This window comes from Salvelinus alpinus, chromosome 12, assembly GCF_045679555.1.
Source record: "Salvelinus alpinus chromosome 12, SLU_Salpinus.1, whole genome shotgun sequence".
Classification (NCBI taxonomy): Eukaryota; Metazoa; Chordata; class Actinopteri; order Salmoniformes; family Salmonidae; genus Salvelinus; species Salvelinus alpinus.
The window spans coordinates 31,649,021-31,669,864 of NC_092097.1; the positions used below are offsets into that span (position 1 = coordinate 31,649,021).

At 43.5% G+C, this 20,844-nt stretch overlaps 1 protein-coding gene across 4 annotated transcripts in view; it reads left to right on the top strand.

Annotated features, from left to right (window-relative positions):
* LOC139535870 (uncharacterized) overlaps positions 1–20,844 on the top strand; it is an 88,418-nt gene that overhangs the window by 36,220 nt on the left and 31,354 nt on the right. Inside the window, exons 29-48 of one of the 4 annotated variants that reach the window (XM_071335741.1) lie at positions 2,364–2,446; positions 2,647–2,695; positions 2,834–2,923; positions 3,151–3,246; positions 3,450–3,521; positions 3,605–3,691; positions 3,866–4,012; positions 5,545–5,654; positions 5,760–5,961; positions 7,226–7,402; positions 13,268–13,350; positions 13,551–13,599; positions 14,269–14,358; positions 14,567–14,662; positions 14,852–14,923; positions 15,005–15,091; positions 15,260–15,406; positions 19,090–19,259; positions 19,392–19,521; positions 20,738–20,832. In XM_071335741.1, coding sequence (XP_071191842.1) covers positions 2,364–2,446; positions 2,647–2,695; positions 2,834–2,923; positions 3,151–3,246; positions 3,450–3,521; positions 3,605–3,691; positions 3,866–4,012; positions 5,545–5,654; positions 5,760–5,961; positions 7,226–7,402; positions 13,268–13,350; positions 13,551–13,599; positions 14,269–14,358; positions 14,567–14,662; positions 14,852–14,923; positions 15,005–15,091; positions 15,260–15,406; positions 19,090–19,259; positions 19,392–19,521; positions 20,738–20,832 — 2,132 coding nt within the window. The remainder of the gene's footprint in view (positions 1–2,363; positions 2,447–2,646; positions 2,696–2,833; positions 2,924–3,150; positions 3,247–3,449; positions 3,522–3,604; positions 3,692–3,865; positions 4,013–5,544; positions 5,655–5,759; positions 5,962–7,225; positions 7,403–13,267; positions 13,351–13,550; positions 13,600–14,268; positions 14,359–14,566; positions 14,663–14,851; positions 14,924–15,004; positions 15,092–15,259; positions 15,407–19,089; positions 19,260–19,391; positions 19,522–20,737; positions 20,833–20,844) is intronic. The other 3 variants (XM_071335742.1, XM_071335744.1, XM_071335743.1) reach the window with 3 other exon arrangements.

Consider the following 20,844-nt stretch of genomic DNA (forward strand, 5'->3'; position numbering starts at 1 on the left):
TTATTAAATCACTTACTGTTTGCAATCCAAAGGGTCCCAGCTAAAACATGAATGATCGTTTTGTTAGATAAAATCCTTCTTTATATCCCTCAAAGGCAGTTTAGTTGGTGTCATCGATTTCGGTAATCCACTCGTTCTACCTGCAGACAAATTAATCCCAAAAGCTACCGCTACACTTTGTTAAAACAAGTCAAACTACGTTTCTATCTAATCCTCAGGTACCCTAAAATGTAAAGAAACTCTAATATTTCATCCGGAAAGAAGTATGTTCAATAGAAAAGTAAAATTAGCAAGTGCGCGTCCTATTCGCCAAAATTCAGGTTGGAATTCTGAAAAAAGGACCCTAACAAGTTTCAAACTGCTCTGAATATATATTTTTTAACTTCTCTAAACAAAACATAATTTTTTTCCAGGTAACTCCTAAGCAACCTAGTATACCAACTTTAGAATTGACCCCAGCTCTGACCATAAGTACAGTGGGGAGAACAAGTATTTGATACACTGCCGATTTTGCAGGTTTTCCTACTTACAAAGCATGTAGAGGTCTGTAATTTTTATCATAGGTACACTTCAACTGTGAGAGACGGAATCTAAAACAAAAATCCAGAAAATCACATTGTATGATTTTTAAGTAATTAATTTGCATTTTATTGCATGACATAAGTATTTGATCACCTACCAACCAGTAAGAATTCCGGCTCTCACAGACCTGTTAATTTTTCTTTAAGAAGCCCTCCTGTTCTCCACTCATTACCTGTATTAACTGCACCTGTTTGAACTTGTTACCTGTATAAAAGACACCTGTCCACACACTCAATCAAACAGACTCCAACCTCTCCACAATGGCCAAGACCAGAGAGCTGTGTAAGGACATCAGGGATAAAATTGTAGACCTGCACAAGGCTGGGATGGGCTACAGGACAATAGGCAAGCAGCTTGGTGAGAAGGCAACAATTATTAGAAAATGGAAGAAGTTCAAGATGGCGGTCAATCACCCTCGGTCTGGGGCTCCGTGCAAGATCTCACCTCGTGGGGCATCAATGATCATGAGGAAGGTGAGGGATCAGCCCAGAACTACACGGCAGGACCTGGTTAATGACCTGAAGAGAGCTGGGACCACAGTCTCAAAGAAAACCATTAGTAACACACTATGCCGTCATGGATTAAAATCCTGCAGCGCACGCAAGGTCCCCCTGCTCAAGCCAGCGCATGTCCAGGCCCATCTGAAGTTTGCCAATGACCATCTGGATGATTCAGAGGAGGAATGGGAGAAGGTCATGTGGTCTGTTGAGACAAAAATAGAGCTTTTTGGTCTAAACTCCACTCGCCGTGTTTGGAGGAAGAAGGATGAGTACAACCCCAAGAACACCATCCCAACCGTGAAGCATGGAGGTGGAAACATCATTCTTTGGGGATGATTTTCTGCAAAGGGGACAGGACGACTGCACCGTATTGAGGGGAGGATGGATGGGGCCATGTATCGCGAGATCTTGGCCAACAACCTCCTTCCCTCAGTAAGAGCATTGAAGATGGGTCGTGGCTGGGTCTTCCAGCATGACAACGACCCGAAACACACAGCCAGGGCATCTAAGGAGTGGCTCCGTAAGAAGCATCTAAAGGTCCTGGAGTGGCCTAGCCAGTCTCCAGACCTGAACCCAATAGAAAATCTATGGAGGGAGCTGAAAGTCCGTATTGCCCAGCGACAGCCCCGAAACCTGAAGGATCTGGAGAAGGTATGTATGGAGGAGTGGGCCAAAATCCCTGCTGCAGTGTGTGCAAACCTGGTCAAGAACTACAGGAAACGTATGATCTCTGTAATTGCAAACAAAGGTTTCTGTACCAAATATTAAGTTCTGCTTTTCTGATGTATCAAATACTTAAAAATCATACAATGTGATTTTCTGGATTTTTAGATTCCGTCTCTCACAGTTGAAGTGTACCTATGATAAAAAATTACAGACCTCTACATGCTTTGTAAGTACGAAAACCTGCAAAATCGGCAGTGTATTAAATACTTGTTCTCCCCACTGTATACACAACATTGCATTCTGACGTGAGTCATCCTTGTTATGTCTGCCATTTCTCACCTGATTCAACGTTAGCTCTGCATCCGCTGTAGTCTCTCTTTTATCTAACTGGGGGCTTTGTCTGTGGAAAGTCTGGAAACTGTTCTTTGTGGAATTATGTTTCATGCAATCTATTGCTTTCTGATGAATAGGAGTAGAAATGTGAACTTTCTACACAATATTCATATGAAGTATTTATGACATGTTGTCTGTCAACGACTGTCATGACTCCTGCTCTATAGGTTTACTTATAGTTTCCTCTCTAAGTGTTACAGTCAATGTGATGTGTTTCCCCAGACGGTGCTGACCCCACAGTCAGATCAGGAGGTCCAGGTAGAGCTGTATGATAAAGACATGGACAAGGATGACTTCCTGGGCAGGTGAGAGGAGCTGCTCTGCGTTCCAAATGGAACCCTATGCCGTATATAAAGTGCACTACTTTTGACACTAATTAGTGCACTATGTAGAGAATAGGATGCCATTTGGTCTACATCCAGGTTGGGTCCTGTATTTTTGTTAGCCATGTTGTTCCCTGTCAAAGTGTTTGATTTCTGACTGTATTTTTCCCTCCTGTGTACAGGTGTAACATCAGTATGAGAGACATCATACACTCCCAGTATACAGACCAGGTAATGCTTACATCTCTCTCTGCTCGTGTACTAAATGATGTCTGTACTCGCTTACATCGGTAGTCGGTACACTCATCTGTATAATGTGTATTAGTTTTAGTACACTGTCTGATGTGTGGTTTCTTGTCTCTTTTCCAGTGGTACACTCTGAATGATGTGAAGTCAGGTCGTGTTCACCTGGTACTGGAGTGGGTACCAACAGTATCAGAACCAGACAGACTGGATCGGGTCAGTGCTACTTCCCTCCGTTCTGTCTCGTCAATTTATATATTTTTCACACCTCCGTGCCCCTCTCTCTAGTTTTCCAGTGTTACTTTTGCCCTGTCCTCACCTCTCCCTATCTCAGTACCCCTTCTCACCATCTCTCTCTCATTCTATTACTCGTTTTTATCCTTTTAACCACCTGTTTTGATGTTATTTCAAAGTGATTGAACTCTTTTCTCCCCATGCTCCAGGTGTTGCAGCTGCAGTCTCTCCAGTCCTACCAGAACAAGGCTGTTCCCTCTGCTGCTCTGCTCTTCGTCTACATGGACAGAGCCCACTCACTGCCTGTGAGTCACCTCTGACCTTTCACCACTTCACCTCTGTCACTGAGCTATTTTGAACTTTTGAACTCTGGCTTCAGGTTGATGTCTAGTTTTGGCAGCTGTTATATGTGTTATGCATAAATGTTTATACGTTTGATTTTTTTGATTTGCTCACAGTCAGTGTTTGATTTTGACTGTTGTATTGTTTGATCCCTGTTTGTTTGTAGTTGAAGAAGAGTGGGAAGGAGCCAAATGCTGGAGCTGAGCTTGTTCTGGGGGAGACAACCTACAGAACCAAGGTGAGAAACTGTACATGTAGATCTCAAATGCATGACTTGTAACAGGATCTGCCGTGAAAGTCAATTTCTCTGTCTCTCTGAAGGTGTGTGATCGTACCAACTCCCCCCAATGGGAAGAGGCTTTCTACTTCCTGGTTCGTGACCCCAGAGAGGAGATTCTCATAGTGAAGGTGAGAGTTCAGTCTGCTTCAGGATGGAGGCTCTAAACATGGATAATGTTTAATTAAAACATAATGTCACTCACTGTAAACATCTTGCACAATCACTGTTAAATGCAATTCATCCACACAAACCTACCCTTTTATCTTTTCCTTTCTAATCACTATTTATTTATCTTTCTCTAGCTCTCCAGTGCTTGGGATCAGGCGATGGGTTCTCTGGTGGTACCAGTCAGAGAGCTGCTGTCAGAACCAGATCTGGTCCTGGATCAGTGGCTGAGACTGGATGGAGCCTCACCTGACAGTCAGATTCTACTGAGGGCTGAACTGAAGGTGAGACACACTCTTGCACTTACAGTACTTTAGAAACACTATCTTACTCTGTAGGAGGCGCTATAGAACCCCGCGCTATAGAACCCCGTTCCGCTAGCGGAACCCCTCACCAACAGCCAATGAAATTGTAGGGCGCCAAATACAAATCAACAGAAATCTCATAAATCAAATTTCTCAAACATACAAGTATTAGGCACCATTTTAAAGATAAAATTCTTGTTAATCCAGCCATAGTGTCTGATTTCAAAAATGCTTTACAGCGAAAGCTCCACAAACGATTATGTTAGGTCACCACCAAGTCACAGAAAAACCCAGCCATTTTTCCCGCCAAAGAGAGGAGTCACAAAAAGCACAAATGGCGATAAAATTAATCACTAACCTTTGATGATCTTCATCAGATGACACTCATAGGACTTCATGTTACACAATACATGTATGTTTTGTTCGGTAAAGTTCATATTTATATCAAAAAATCTTATTTTACATTGGCATGTTACGTTCAGTAGTTCCAAAACATGCAGTGATATTGCAGAGAGCCACATGAATTCACAGAAATACTCATTATAAATGTTGATGAAAATTCAAGTGTTATGCATGGAACTTTAGATACACTTCTCCTTAATGCAACCGCTGTGTCAGATTTCAAAAAAACCTTCCGGAAAAAGCATAATCTGAGAACGGCGCTCAGAGCCCAAACCAGCCAGAGAAATATCCGCCATGTTGGGTAGTCAACATTATTCATAAATAGCATTATAAATATTCACTTACCTTTGATTATCTTCATCAGAATGCACTCCCAGGAATCGCAGTTCCACAATAAATGCTTATTTTGTTCGATAATGTCCATAATTTATGTCCATTTATGTCCAATAGTTTCTTTTGTTAGGGCGTTTGGTAAACAAATCCAAAAGCGCGATCTGGTCCATTCGGACTAAATGTTCAAAAAGTTATATTACAGGTCAAAGAAACTTGTCAAACTAAGTATAGAATCAATCTTTAGGATGTTTTCATCATAAAAGTTAAATAATGTTCCAACCGGAGAATTCCATTGTCTGTAGAAAAGCAATGGAACGAGAGCTACCTCTCAAGTGAAAGCGCGTGACTGAGAACAAGGCTGTAGGCAGACACCTTAGTCAAACAGCTCCCATCTGGCCCCCCTTCACATGAGCAGCCTGAAACAACGTTCTAAAGACGGTTGACATCTAGTGGAAGCCTTAGGAAGTGCAAAATAACCCATATCCCACTGTATATTTGATAGGGGTGAGTTCAAAAACTACAAACCTCAGATTTCCCATTTCCTGTTTGGATTTTTTCTCAGGTTTTTGCCTGCCATATGAGTTCTGTTATACTCACAGACATCATTAAACAGTGTTAGAAACTTCAGAGTGTTTTCTATCCAATACTAATAATACTATGCATATATTAGCATCTGGGACTGAGTAGGGGGCAGTTCACTCTGGGCACGCTATTCATCCAAAAGTGAAAATGCTGCCCCCTATCCCAAACAAGTTAAATGTGTTGTTCTTCTACAGGTGCTGTGTCCCAAGAAGTGTGAGATTGATGTGGAGAGGGCAGATCAACCCAGAGCTCGAGCCGCCTCTACTGCTGAACAGAGACTGGAGAGAGACACAGTGCAGCAGAGGTAGAACAAATGAGAGTGTACTAATACAGACACACACACACACACACACACACACACACACACAAGATTAACCAATTTCTCTGTTCTTCTACCATGTCTGCTCAGGTCTAGTTCAGGGGACACTCCCAGTGCTCCATCCCCCAGCCCTTCCTCTATCCCAGCACCAGTACCAGAGCCAGAGGAGGCTAAGAGGGTAACAGTTACTGAGATGGTAGCTGAGAAGGTACCTGAGGAGGTCACTGAGGAACCCAGTCTTCCTGGAACACTCCCCACACACACCAACCCTAAGCCCAGCTTTGGCTCTGAGGTGAGAAGCAGTGTGCCAGTGTTTAATTTAATTTAATTTATTTCACCTTTAGTTAACCAGGTAGGCCATTTGAGAACAAGTTCTCATTTACAACTGCGACCTGGCCAAGATAAAGCAAAGCAGTGCGACACAAACAACACAGAGTTACACATGGAATAAACAAACGTACAGTCAATAACAATAGAAAAGTCTATATACAGTGTGTGCAAATGAAGTAAGATTAGAGCGGTAAGGCAATAAATAGGCCATAGTGCCGAAATAATTACAATTTAGCAATTTAACACTGGAGTGATAGATGTGCAGAAGATGAATGTGCAAGTAGAGATACAGGGGTGCAAAGGAGCAAAAAAAAAAAATAACAATATGAGGATGAGGTAGTTAGGTGGGCTATTTACAGATGGGCTATGTACAGGTGCAATGATCTGTAAGCTGCTCTGCAAGCTGATGTTTCGAGTTAGTGAGGGAGATATGAGTCTCCAGCTTCAGTGATTTTTGCAATTCGTTCCAGTCATTGGCAGCAGAGAACTGGAACGAGTGAAATATACTTGCTGGAGTGTGTGCTACGGGTGGGTGCTGCTATGGTGACCAGTGAGCTGAGATAAGGCAGGGCTTTACCTAGCAAAGACTTATAGATGACCCTGAGCCAGTGGGTTTGGCGACGAAAATGAAGCGAGGGCCAGCCAACGAGAGCATACAGGTCGCAGTGGTGGGTAGTATATGGGGCTTTGGTGACAAAATGGATGGCACTGTGATAGACTGCATCCAATTTGCTGAGTAGAGTGTTGGAGGCTATTTTGTAAATGACATCGCTGAAGACAAGGATCGGTAGGATAGTCAGTTTTACGAGGGTATGTTTGGCAGCATGAGTGAAGGATGCTTTGTTGCGGAATAGGAAGCCGGTTCTAGATTTAATTTTGGATTGGAGATGCTTAATGTGAGGCAGGAGCCAAGGAACCAGGCTCTGAGGGTTGGCCAGTCCTTTTCTGGCTGTGTCGGGTAGAGATTCTAAGAGTACATGGCCGTCAAGGCCAGATTGTTCTTCAAGATGTTCATAGATGACCAACAGGTTCAAATAATAATCACAGTGGCTGTAGAGGGTTCTACAGGTCAGTACCTCAGGAGTAAATGTCAGTTGGCTTTTCATAGCAGAGCAGTACCATTTACTGTGTGAATAAGATATTTAATACTATGTATTGTGTGAATCAGGTTTTTCATGCTACAATGCTGTGTTTTGTACAGTCTTGTTACTAGTGTTTGTTTTTAGGGGGTGCTGAGAATCCACCTACTGGAGGCCCAGAATCTAATCGCCAAGGACAACCTGATGGGGGGCCTGAAGAAGGGCAAGAGTGACCCGTACGTCAAGATCAACATCGGAGGGGTCAAGTTTAAGAGTCATGTGATCAAGGAGAACCTCAACCCCACCTGGAACGAGATGTTTGAGGTATGGAGGTTTTCAGTAGCAATATTTGGCATGTCATGAAGTGAACCATCCATCCTGTCTAACAGAATATGGAACAAAGCCAAAATGACAATATTGCAATTTGTCATTAATAATGCTGATAGTACTGTATAGCAAAAGATAAAGAATACGATGAAGAGTAAGAAGAAGATATCAGTCTTCTAAAACACCAGAGCTGAAAAATAGAACACCAAAGGGGAGAAGTGTTAAGGGTAAATTAGAATGAATACAGTGTATTTTCACATAGCTGAGGTACAACAACTAGCCTGATTACAGTTGATGCGTTCACTTAACTCAGTAGTAGAGTCCACAAGTGACTGTTGACACTAAACCCAATCTTAAATTCAAATATGCACTATGTGTAACGGTCGTCTTTAGGTGAGAGATTGGACCAAGGCGCAGCGGGTGATGAATACATAATGATTTATTTAAACAAAGACGAAACACGAAGAACACTTGAGAAATTACAAAATAATAAACGAAGTCAACAGACCTGAACAAACGAACTTACAATATACGAAGAACGCACGAACAGGAACAGACTACATACACGAACGAAAACGAAACAGTCCCGTGTGGTGCGACATACACAGACACGGAAGACAACCACCCACCACAAACAATGTGAAACAACCTACCTATATATGGTTCTCAATCAGAGGAAACGTCAAACACCTGCCTCTGATTGAGAACCATACAAGGTCAATTAACAATGACACTTAACATAGAACAAACAACACAGACTGCCCACCCAGCTCACGTCCTGACCCACTAAACACAACTATACAAAAGGAAAACAAGGTCAGGAACGTGACATTACCCCCCCCCCCAAGATGCGGACTCCGGCCGCAAAACTAAACCTCAAGGGGAGGGTTTGGGTGGGCATCTGTCCACGGTGGCGGCTCCGGACGCTGTCCCCACACCACCATAGTCACTCCCCGCTTCCGTATCCCCCTCCCAATGACCACCCTCCAAATAAACCCACCTAAATTAAGGGGCAACACCGGGATAAGGGGCAGCACCGGGATAAGGGGCAGCACCGGGATAAGGGGCAGCACCGGGATAAGGGGCAGCACCGGGATAAGGGGCAGCACCGGGATAAGGGGCAGCTCCGGACTGAGGGACTGCAGCTCCGGACTGAGGGACGGCAGCTCCGGACTGAGGGACGGCAGCTCCGGACTGACGGACGGCAGCTCCGGACTGAGGGACGGCAGCTCCGGACTGAGGGACGGCAGCTCCGGACTGGCTGACGGCTCTGGCTGCTCCGGACTGGCTGACGGCTCTCGCTGCTCATGGCTCGCTGACGGCTCTGGCTGGTCCTGGCTGGACGGCTCTGGCGGATCCTGTCTGGCGGAAGGCTCTGGCGGCTCCTGTCTGGCGGAAGGCTCTGGCGGCTCCTGTCTGGCGGACGGCTCTGGCGGCTCCTGTCTGGCGGACGGCTCTGAAGGCTCGGGACAGACGGGCGACTTTGAAGGCTCGGGACAGACGGGCGGCTTTGAAGGCTCGGGACAGACGGGCGGCTTTGAAAGCTCGGGACAGACGGGCGGCTCTGACGGCGCTTGGTAGACGGGCAGCGCAGGCGGCGCTTGGCAGACGGACAGCTCAGATGGCGTTGGGCAGACGGGCAGTTCAGGCGCCGCTGGGCAGACGGCAGACTCTGGCCGGCTGAGGCGCACTGTAGGCCTGGTGCGTGGTACCGGAACTGGAGGTACCGGGCTAAGGACACGCACCATCAGGCTAGTGCGGGAAACAGCAACAGGACGCACAGGAGGCTTGGTGCGTGGTGTAGGCACTGGTGGTAATGGGCTGGAGACACGCACCATAGGGCTAGTGCGTGGAGTAGGAACAGGGCTCTGGAAACGCACAGGAAGCCTGGTGCGTGGTGTAAGCACTGGTGGTACTGGGCTGGGGCGGGGAGGTGGCGCCGGAAATACCGGACCGTGCAGGCGTACTGGCTCCCTTGAGCACTGAGCCTGCCCAACCTTACCTGGTTGTATTCTCCCCGTAGCCCGACCAGTGCGGGGAGGTGGAATAACCCGCACTGGGCTATGTAGGCGAACCGGGGACACCATGCGTAAGGCTGGTGCCATGTAAGCCGGCCCGAGGAGACGCACTGGAGACCAGACGCGTTGAGACGGCTTCATGGCACCTGGCTCAATACTCAATCTAGCCCGGCCGATACGAGGAGCTGGTATGTACCGCACCGGGCTATGCACACGTACAGGAGACACCATGCGCTCTACTGCGTAACACGGTGTCTGCCCGTACTCTCGCTCTCCACGGTAAGTACAGGGAGTAGGCGCAGGTCTCCTATCTAACTTCGCCACACTCCCTTGTAGCCCCATCCCAAGAAATGTTTGGGCTTGACTCACAGGCTTCCGTGCTAGCCGCGTACCCTCATAACGCAGGTTCCTCTCTCCGGTTGCCTCTGCTCTTCTAATTGCCTCCAGCTGTTCCCATGGGAGGCGATCTCTACCAGCCAGGATCTCCTCCCATGTGTAGCAACCCTTGCCGTCCAAAACATCCTCCCATGTCCATTCCTCCTTCGTGCGCTGTTGCTTTCCTTTTCCCCGCTGCTTGATCCTTTGTTGGTGGGTGGTTCTGTAACGGTCGTCTTTAGGTGAGAGATTGGACCAAGGCGCAGCGGGTGATGAATACATAATGATTTATTTAAACAAAGACGAAACACGAAGAACACTTGAGAAATTACAAAATAATAAACGAAGTCAACAGACCTGAACAAACGAACTTACAATATACGAAGAACGCACGAACAGGAACAGACTACATACACGAACAAAAACGAAACAGTCCCGTGTGGTGCGACATACACAGACACGGAAGACAACCACCCACAACAAACAATGTGAAACAACCTACCTATATATGGTTCTCAATCAGAGGAAACGTCAAACACCTGCCTCTGATTGAGAACCATACAAGGTCAATTAACAATGACACTTAACATAGAACAAACAACACAGACTGCCCACCCAGCTCACGTCCTGACCCACTAAACACAACTATACAAAAGGAAAACAAGGTCAGGAACGTGACACTATGCAGAAGTCGCTCTGCCATTTCCTGCGTGCAAAAATTCTAGCAGTTTGCCTAATTTCAGTTTATGTGACAAAGTAAAAGACGCAAAAACGAAACTTAAGAATGGGAAGCATAGAAATAGTGACACACATTTCTATGTGATTTTGGTTGGGTCGCCCAAAAAGTTACATAATCCAGCTTTAACATTTACCTTGATACCTTTTTCCATAGTCAATTGTATTTGGTCCTCTCCTGCATTTTCTTTATCTGTTTCTTTTTGGCTTTGGATTTCTCCCACTCGAGCAATTGCCCCTCGACCTTCTGTCGGTTTGCTTCAGGAGCTTGGTCCTCTTCTTTTCTTCCCGCTCTGCGCGGGTCTCACCAACGTAGTTTCCCAAACACCAGTTGTAGACCTCCTTGTCTCCTTTTTGTACCTATTGTAGTAGGTGTGTAACATTTTCTTCTGTTTTTCTCCTTAAAGTTGCACTATGCAGAAATCGCTCTGCCATTTCCTGGTTGCTAAAACTCTAATAGTTTAGACCACGTCTGCCTGTTATTCGTTTGTGACTGCATCCAGCTTTCTCAGCCGGTCCTCCTCCCACTCTCTCTTCATCTCGCAGTGTCTCTGCTCTTCCAGAATCCGGGTCTGCTTGGCTATCTGTGTCTTCATCATCTTCTATCTCTCCTCCCTTTGTCTCTCTTCCTCTCTCTCCCGCTCTTCCTCCTGTTCTTTCTTAATCTCGTCCCACCTTGCTCTCTCCAAGGTGTTCTGTCTTAGCTCCTTCATCCTTCTATCCTTCAACTTTTCCTTCTTGGTCAATTTGGGATGTTTCTTTCCCTCCCTATCCTTCTCTAGCTTTCTCTGTCTCGCCTCTCTCTGTCTATCCAACCCTTGCCGCCTCCTTTTTTCTCTCTCTCTGTTTCTCAGTATCTCTCTCTCTTTGTCCTCATCTTTTAAATTGCAAATATGTCAACTATGATACAAAACCTGTATTCAACCCAAACATGCATTAATACCTACGCTATCTGTTAATATATCTCAACAATAAAAACAACACAATTTACTTGAAATTCTAATCTGAATAGCTTTCTGTTAAATGGAATCCTTGAAATCATCGGCATTGTGATGTCATCCCTTATGTCAATGCCACAAAAGACCCATACATTTCCTGACCTTATTTGCCTTCGAGTTGAAAATAAATGATTTGACACATTTTAAATATTTCCTTATGAAAGTTGCTTAAAAATTCTTAAGGCTAGGCGTTCCGCTATCGGGACACCTGTCGACAACATCCGGTGAAATTGGAGGGCGCGCAATTCAAATAAATAATCATAATATTAAACATTTATGAACATACAAGTATCTTATATCGGTTAAAAGCTTAAATTGTTGTTAATCTAACTGCATTGTCCGATTTACAATAGGCTTTACAGCGAAAGCATACCATGTGATTGTTTGAGGACGGCACCCCACATCAACATATTTTTCAACCAGGACAGGCGTCATAAATTCACAAATAGCGATTTATTAAATCACTTACTGTTTGCAATCCAAAGGGTCCCAGCTATAACATGAATGGTCGTTTTGTTAGATAAAATCCTTCTTTATATCCCTCAAAGTCAGTTTAGTTGGTGTCATCGATTTCGGTAATCCACTCGTTCTACCTGCAGACAAATTAATCCCAAAAGCTACCGCTAAACTTTGTTAACTTCTTATGGCTGCAGGGGCAGTATTGAGTAGCTTGGATGAAAGGTGCACAGAGGTGCCCATATTAAACGGCCTGCTCCTCAGTCCCAGTTGCTAATATATGCATATTATTATTCATATTGGATAGAAAACACTCTGAAGTTTCTAAAACTGTTTGAATTATGTCTGTGAGTAACAGAACTCATATGGCAGGCAAAAACCTGAGAAGTTCCACTTCCTGTTTGAATTTTTTCTGAGGTGGCAGATTTTCAACCAAGCTCTCAATGAAATTACAGCGAGATATGGATGAGTTTTCACTTCCTACGGCTTCCACTAGATGTCAACAGTCAACAGAACTTTGTCTGATGACTCTAATGTGAAGGGGGGCCGAAGGAGACAGGAATGAGTAATCACTGCCACGAGCTGATCACGCATTCACCATGCGCCTTCACATGAGGAGGACGTCCATTCCACCGCTCTTCTGAAGTCAATCTAATTCTCCGGTTGGAACGTTATTCAAGATGTATGTTAACAACATTCTAAAGATTGATTCAGTACATCGTTTGACATGTTTCTACTAACTGTTACGGAACTTTTGGACATTTCGTCACATTATAGTGGAGGCGCTTTGTGACTTTGGAATTGTTTACCAAAGGCGCTAACCAAAGTAGCTAATTGGACATAAATAACGGACATTATCGAACAAATCAAGCATTTATTGTGGACCTGGGATTCCTAGGACTGCATTCTGATGAAGTTCATCAAAGGTAAGGAAACATTTATCATGTATTTTTCTGGTTTCTGTTGACCCCAACATGGCGGCTAATTTGACTATTGTTCTGAGCTCCGTCTATTGTTAGCTCTGCATCCGCTGTAGTCTCTCTTTTATCTAACTGGGGGCTTTGTCTGTGGAAAGTCTGGAAACTGTTCTTTGTGGAATTATGTTTCATGCAATCTATTGCTTTCTGATGAATAGGAGTAGAAATGTGAACTTTCTACACAATATTCATATGAAGTATTTATGACATGTTGTCTGTCAACGACTGTCATGACTCATGCTCTATAGGTTTACTTATAGTTTCCTCTCTAAGTGTTACAGTCAATGTGATGTGTTTCCCCAGACGGTGATGACCCCACAGTCAGATCAGGAGGTCCAGGTAGAACTGTATGATAAAGACATGGACAAGGATGACTTCCTGGGCAGGTGAGAGGAGCTGCTCTGCGTTCCAAATGGCACCCTATGTCGTATATAAAGTGCACTACTTTTGACACTAATTAGTGCACTATGTAGAGAATAGGATGCCATTTGGTCTACATCCAGGTTGGGTCCTGTATTTTTGTTAGCCATGTTGTTCCCTGTCAAAGTGTTTGATTTCTGACTGTATTTTTCCCTCCTGTGTACAGGTGTAACATCAGTATGAGAGACATCATACACTCCCAGTATACAGACCAGGTAATGCTTCCATCTCTCTCTGCTCGTGTACAGCTAAAGACCGTGCTGTTCAGAAAAGCTTTCAAGGAACTATGTTAATTCTGTTCTCCCAGTCAACCGGATCTGACAACTCGTGTATATAGCTTTGATTGTTGTCTGCATACAATGTTGTGTGTTTGTATTGTTTTTAGAATTATACTTTTTATTTTGTATTATTTTCTTCAGAGCCTTGGGTGTGATAAAAGCGCTTTACAAATTAAATAAATTATTATTATTATTAAATCATGTCCGCTGTACTCTCTTACATCGACTCACTCAATGTGTGTAATACTTTTAGTTTCTGTACACTCTGTCTGATGTGTGTTTCTGTTCCAGTGGTACACTCTGTCTGATGTGTGTTTCTGTTCCAGTGGTACACTCTGTCTGATGTGTGTTTCTGTTCCAGTGGTACACTCTGTCTGATGTGTGTTTCTGTTCCAGTGGTACACTCTGTCTGATGTGTGTTTCTGTTCCAGTGGTACACTCTGTCTGATGTGTGTTTCTGTTCCAGTGGTACACTCTGTCTGATGTGTGTTTCTGTTCCAGTGGTACACTCTGTCTGATGTGTGTTTCTGTTCCAGTGGTACACTCTGTCTGATGTGTGTTTCTGTTCCAGTGGTACACTCTGTCTGATGTGTGTTTATGTTCCAGTGGTACACTCTGTCTGATGTGAAGTCAGGTCGTCTTCACCTGGTACTGGAGTGGGTACCAACAGTATCACAACCAGACAGACTGGATCAGGTCAGTTCTATTTCTCCACTTGTCTCTACAATGTATATTCATTTTACACCTCATCTCCCTTCTCTGTAGTTTTCCAGTGTTATTTTCCAATATCCTAACCTCCCCTTATTTAAGAACCCCATCCCACCTATCTCACTCTCATTTGAATACTTTTTAACTTTTTGATGACCTGTTCTGTTTCTTATTCCAATGTGATCCCATGCTCCAGGTGCTACAGCTGCAGTCTCTCCAGTCCTACCAGAACAAGGCTGTTCCCTCTGCTGCTCTGCTCTTCGTCTACATGGACAGAGCCCACTCACTGCCTGTGAGTCACCTTACACCTCTTCACCTCAGAAACTGTGCCACTTCGTTTGAACTTTGGCTATGTGTTGTTGTCTAGTTTTGCAGCTGTGATATGGGTTATGCACAGATGTTGATGGTTTATTTTGTCTAGTTGCTCACAATCAGTGTTTGGTTTTGACTGTTGTATCGTGTGGTCTCTGTGTGTTTCTAGTTGAAGAAGAGTGGGAAGGAGCCAAAGGCTGGAGCTGAGCTTGTTCTGGGAGAGACAACATATAGAACCAAGGTGAGACAGTATCCTTAGAGCTGAAATGCATGACTTGTTATTGGATCTGCCGTGAAAGTCAACTTCTCTGTCTCTCTGAAGGTATGTGATCGTACCAACTCCCCCCAATGGGAAGAGGCTTTTTACTTCCTGGTTCGTGACCCCAGAGAGGAGATTCTCATAGTGACGGTGAGAGTTCAGTCTGCTTCAGGATGGAGTCACTAAACATGGATAATGTTTAATTAAAACATAATGTCACTCACTGTAAAAATCTTGCACAGTCTCTGTTAAATGCAATTCATCCACACAAATCTACCCTTTTATTTTCTAATTCACACTTTATTGATATTTCTCTAGCTCTCCAGTGCTTGGGATCAGGCAATTGGTTCTCTGGTGGTACCAGTCAGAGAGCTGCTGTCAGAACCAGATCTGGTCCTGGATCAGTGGCTGAGACTGGATGGAGCCTCACCTGACAGTCAGATTCTACTGAGGGCTGAACTGAAGGTGAGACACACTTCTATATCCTCTATGGTCCTCTACAGTGCCTAGAGAAAGTCTACACCCCACTTTGATTTCTTCACATTTTATTGTGTAACAAAGTGAGATTAAAATTGATTGAATTGTCATTTTTTGTCAACAATCTACACAGAATACTTGAGTTGATTATTATTTTTTAAATATGAGTACTAAATATAACCCTAATATACCTTGATTAGATAAGTATTCACCCCCCTGAGTCAATCAATACATGTTAGAAATACCTTTTGGCAGTGATGACAGCTGTGAGTCTTCTTGGGTAAGTCTCATAAGAGCTTTGCACACCTGTATTGTGCAACATTTTCTTATTATTATTTTCTAAATTCTTCAAGCCCTGTCAAGGTGTTTAGGATCATGGCTAGAAAGAAATGTTCTAGTCTTGCCATAGATTTTCATTCAGATTTAACTGTAACTTGGCCACACAAGAACATGCACTGTCTTATTGGTAAACAACTCCTGTGTAGATTTGGCTTTGTGTTGGAGGCTAGTGTCCTGCAAAAATATGAATTCTTCTTCTAGTGTCTGGTGTAAAGCAGACTGAAGCAGATTTTCCTATAGAATTTGGCCTGTGCTTAGCGCCATCCCGTTTCTTTTCATCCTGAAAAACTCCCCAGTCGTTGCCCATGTCAAGCACACCCTTGCTTGCAAATAAGGAGGCAGTTACTCATTTTTTTCACCATTTTACTTTCATGCCTTCTTGAATGTTTTGGAATATTTGTATTCTTTATATTTGTATTCTTCTTTTCACTCTGTCATTTAGGTCATTATTGTGGAGTCAATACAATGTTGTTCTCCCATCACAGCCTTTGAACTCTGCTGTTTTAAAATCACCAATGGCCTCATGGTGACATCCCTAAGCAGTTTCCTTCCTGTCTGCTGCTCAAAGCATCTTTGATGTGTCTGGATGGTTTAATAAATCATTACATTTACATTTTACATTTTAGTCATTTAGCAGACGCTCTTATCCAGAGCGACTTACAGTAGAGTGCATACATTTTTATTAAATTTTTACATACTGAGACAAGGATGTCCCTACTGGCCAAGAGCAGACGCTCTTATCCAGAGCGACTTACAGTAGAGTGCATACATTTTTATTACATTTTGTTTTACATACTGAGACAAGGATATCCCTACCGGCCAAACCCTCCCTACCGGCCAAACCCTCCCTAACCCGGACGACGCTATGCCAATTGTGCGTCGCCCCACGGATCTCCCGGTTGCGGCCGGCTGCGACAGAGCCTGGGCGCGAACCCAGCCCAGCCTGGGCGCGAACCCAGAGACTCTGGTGACGCAGCTAGCACTGCGATGCAGTGCCCTAGACCACTGCGCCACCCGGGAGATACATCCACGTAATAATGATTCACTTGACCATGCTTAAAGATATATTCAATGTCTGATTTGTTATTGTTAGCCATCTACCAATCACTGTCCTTCTTTATGAAACTTTCGAAAAGCTCCCTGGTCTTTGTAGTTGAATCTGTGCTTGTTTCTGGGCAACACGGACTTTCAACTCCCTCCAAAGATTTTCTATGGGGTTGAGATCTGGAGACTGGCTAGGCCACTCCAGGACCTTGAAATGCTTCTTACTCCTTCGTTGCCCGGGCGGTGTGTTTGGGATCATTGTCATGCTGAAAGACCCAGCCACGTTTCATCTTCAATGCCCTTGCTGATGGAAGGAGCTTTTCACTCAAAATCTCACGATACATGGCCCCATTCATTCTTTCCTTTACACGGATCAGTCGTCCTGGTCCCTTTGCAGAAAAACAGCCCCAAAGCATGATGTTTCCACCCCCATGCTTCACAGTAGGTATGGTGTTCTTTGGATGCAACTTGGCATTCTTTGTCCTCCAAACACGACGAGTTGAGTTTTTACCAAAAAGTTCTATTTTGGTTTCATCTGACCATATGACATTCTCCCAATCTTCTTCTGGATCATCCAAATGCTCTCTAGCAAACTTCAGACGGTCCTGGACATGTACTGGCTTAAGCAGGGGGACACGTCTGGCACTGCAGGATTTGAGTCCCTGGCGGCGTAGTGTGTTACTGATGATAGGCTTTGTTACTTTGGTCCCAGCTCTCTGCAGGTCATTCACTAGGTCCCCCCGTGTGGTTCAGTGATTTCTGCTCACCGTTCTTGTGATCATTTTGACCCCACGGGGTGAGATCTTTCGTGGAGCCCCAGATCGAGGGAGATTATCAGTGGTCTTGTATGTCTTCCATTTCCTAATAATTGCTCCCACAGTTGATTTCTTCAAACCAAACTGCTTACCTATTGCAGATTCAGTCTTCCCAGCCTGGTGCAGGTCTACAATTTTGTTTCTGGTGTCCTTTGACAGCTCTTTGGTCTTGGCCATAGTGGAGTTTGTAGTGTGACTGTTTGAGGTTGTGGACAGGTGTCTTTTATACTGATAACAAGTTCAAACAGGTGCCATTAATACAGGTAACGAGTGGAGGACAGAGGAGCCTCTTAAAGAAGTTACAGGTCTGTGAGAGCCAGAAATCTTGCTTGTTTGTAGGTGACCAAATACTTATTTTCCACCATAATTTGCAAATAAATTCATTAAAAATCCTACAATGTGATTTTCTGGAATTTCTTTTCTCATTTTGTCTGTCATAGTTGAAGTGTACCTATGATGAAAATTACAGGCCTCTCTCATCTTTTTAAGTGGGAGAACTTGCACAATTGGTGGCTGACTAAATACTTTTTGCCCCACTGTATGTGGAAGACAGGAAGGGGTAGTCATTCAAAAATCATGTCAACCCCTATTATTTCACACAGAGTCCATATAACTTATGTGATTTGTTAAGCCAAATTTTACTTCTGAACTAATTAAGGCTTGCTTAAACAAAGAGGGTGAATACTTATGCAACAACTATATTTTAGTTGTTTAAACTTTATTAATTTGTAAAAATGTGTATACATTTCTTTCCACTTTAACATTATGGAGTATTTTATGTAGATCAATGACAAAAAAAATACAATCCCACTTTGTTAAAATATAATATAATTTCATGAAATCACAAGTCCAATACAGCAAATGAAAGATAAACATCTTGTGAATCCAGCCAACATGTCCGATTTTTAAAATGTTTTACAGCGAAAACACAACATATATTTATGTTAGCTCACCACCATATCCCAAAAAACACAGCCATTTTTTCACAGCAAAGATAGCTTTCACAAAACCCACAAATAGAGATCAAATTAATCACTAACCTTTGAACAACTTCATCAGATGACAGTCATATGACATCATGTTATACAATACATTTATGTTTTGTTCGATAATGTGCATATTTATAGCCAGAAATCGTGGTTTTACATTGGCGCCATGTTCAGAAATGGCTCCAAAATAGCGAGAGTATTTACAGATAGCCACGTGAAATACAGAAATACTCATCATAAAACTTTGATAAAGATACATGTTTAACATATAATTAAAGATACACTGGTTCTTATTAAGCTACAAAATGTGAACAAATGTAAAAGGGGTGTAGTCTTTCTATAGGCACTGTATACTATCAATCAACATTTTTGAGTGTGCCATAGAGTACACAAAGCGCCACGTTATGTACTTTACCTGCACCTGACAGTCTAACATTGTCAAAAAAATATTGGTAAGTTATTAGTGGCATGTTTTCATTCCAAGATCCTGAACTCGAAGATGACTGAGGGTGTTGGGGTACCACAAGGCTCTGTCTCAGGTCCAGAAACTATTACTAGTTGGAGTTACAGTGAGGAGGAAGAACCAATCACCATTGAGCAGCCAGTTACTGCGACCATTGAGGAGGACCAACACAGTGAGGTGCCCTCTGAGGAGTGAGTTTTTGTCTTGGCCCCTCCCAATATTCAAATAGTTATTATAAGTTGATTGCAATTGATATGCAAATGTAGGCAGTGTATGTCAATTATAAAACCTTTTAGCATATGTGTCTCTTTGTGTGTTTTCAGATCTGTTGCAGTCTCCAGCCAACCCTCTATCTCTGAACCTGAGGAAGCAGAGGTTGTCCCTAAAGAAGACCCCAGCCCTTCTGAGACACTCCACACACATACCACCCCTGACCCCAGCTTTGAAACGGAGGTGGGCAATCAGTATGTGGATGCCTCTGTATGCATATCATTAAGCATTCTGTCTGAATTGTATTCATAGTCAATATTTTTTCCTGTCACAATCAGGGGTTGGAACTGGTTCATGGAACAGAACTGAAAACTGGAAAATAGAGAAATTTTTCAAGAAACAGGATCAGAACCAGGAAGCAAAGTCATTAAAAGCATGGGAACCGGTTAATAACGTTATTTTACGTTCAGGGCATTTTTTCCCAGTCCCACAAAAAACACAACAAAGCGCCTATGCAAAGCTGTCACTCAGAAACTTATTCCAGTGTCTGCCTGCCAGCTTAAAATCTTTGCCTGTGTGTGTGTGTGTGTGTGTGTGTGTAGGCTACCTGCCCCCCCCCCTCTGAAGCATAGTCTACAGTAGCCTACTGACGTTACAAGCGTGATTCAGAAGATAGGGAGAGAGATTTTTAATTACAGAATAATGGATGTACTTTTTCAATGCTAGTTAGGGATACTATAGTTATTCACATTGGATTTATTAACTACAAAAAGGTAAGACTTGTTTTTTTTCTGGTGACGCTCCGCACACACAAGCTTGTTAGCTTGCTAGCTAGGTCTGGTCCAATGTTAAAGCAACTCTGAAGTTCAAAGACAGTCAAAGTTCCTCCATAGAAGCCGCTCCTCCGTAGGTATAGTTCTGTAGGCCTAATTCAGATAATGCATGTCATCACAAGATGCCCAGCACTTCAAGCCATGCCTCATCCTCCACCCTCTCTCACTCTCTCCCCACCCACAAAATTTCAGTTGGATCTCACCCCCTACACTTTTCTTTCCATCACGCATGTAAACAACTCACTGAGCTATAGCTTGCCCTCTCCATAGCAAGCTGTATGATTGGTGAAGTAATTTAATGTTGCGCTAAATGTAAAAAAATATATATACGGTTTCAGAGGTTTAAAAAGGAACAGAAAGAAACAATATAAACCGGTACTTTTTTGGGGTTCGAACCGGTTCAGAACTTTATTTTGCTGGTCGGAACAGTATAACGGAACAAGAAAAAAATAATGGTTCTGTTCAGAACAAAATGATTGTAAAATCATTTCAGTTCGAACCCCTGGTCACAATACACTGAAACCAAGTGTTTATGTATTCATGAATCATTGGTTTTGATATGAATTGCATGGCCAACTACAACTTTATAGCTGCAGGTGAATGCATTGACATGTGTTTTTGACCAGCAGAAAGAGGAGCCAGAAGAACCTATCACCATCACCCAACTGTCAGTCACAGCAGACACTGAGGGGCTCCAACCCTGGCAGGAGCAAATGGCAGGGTGAGCTCCATT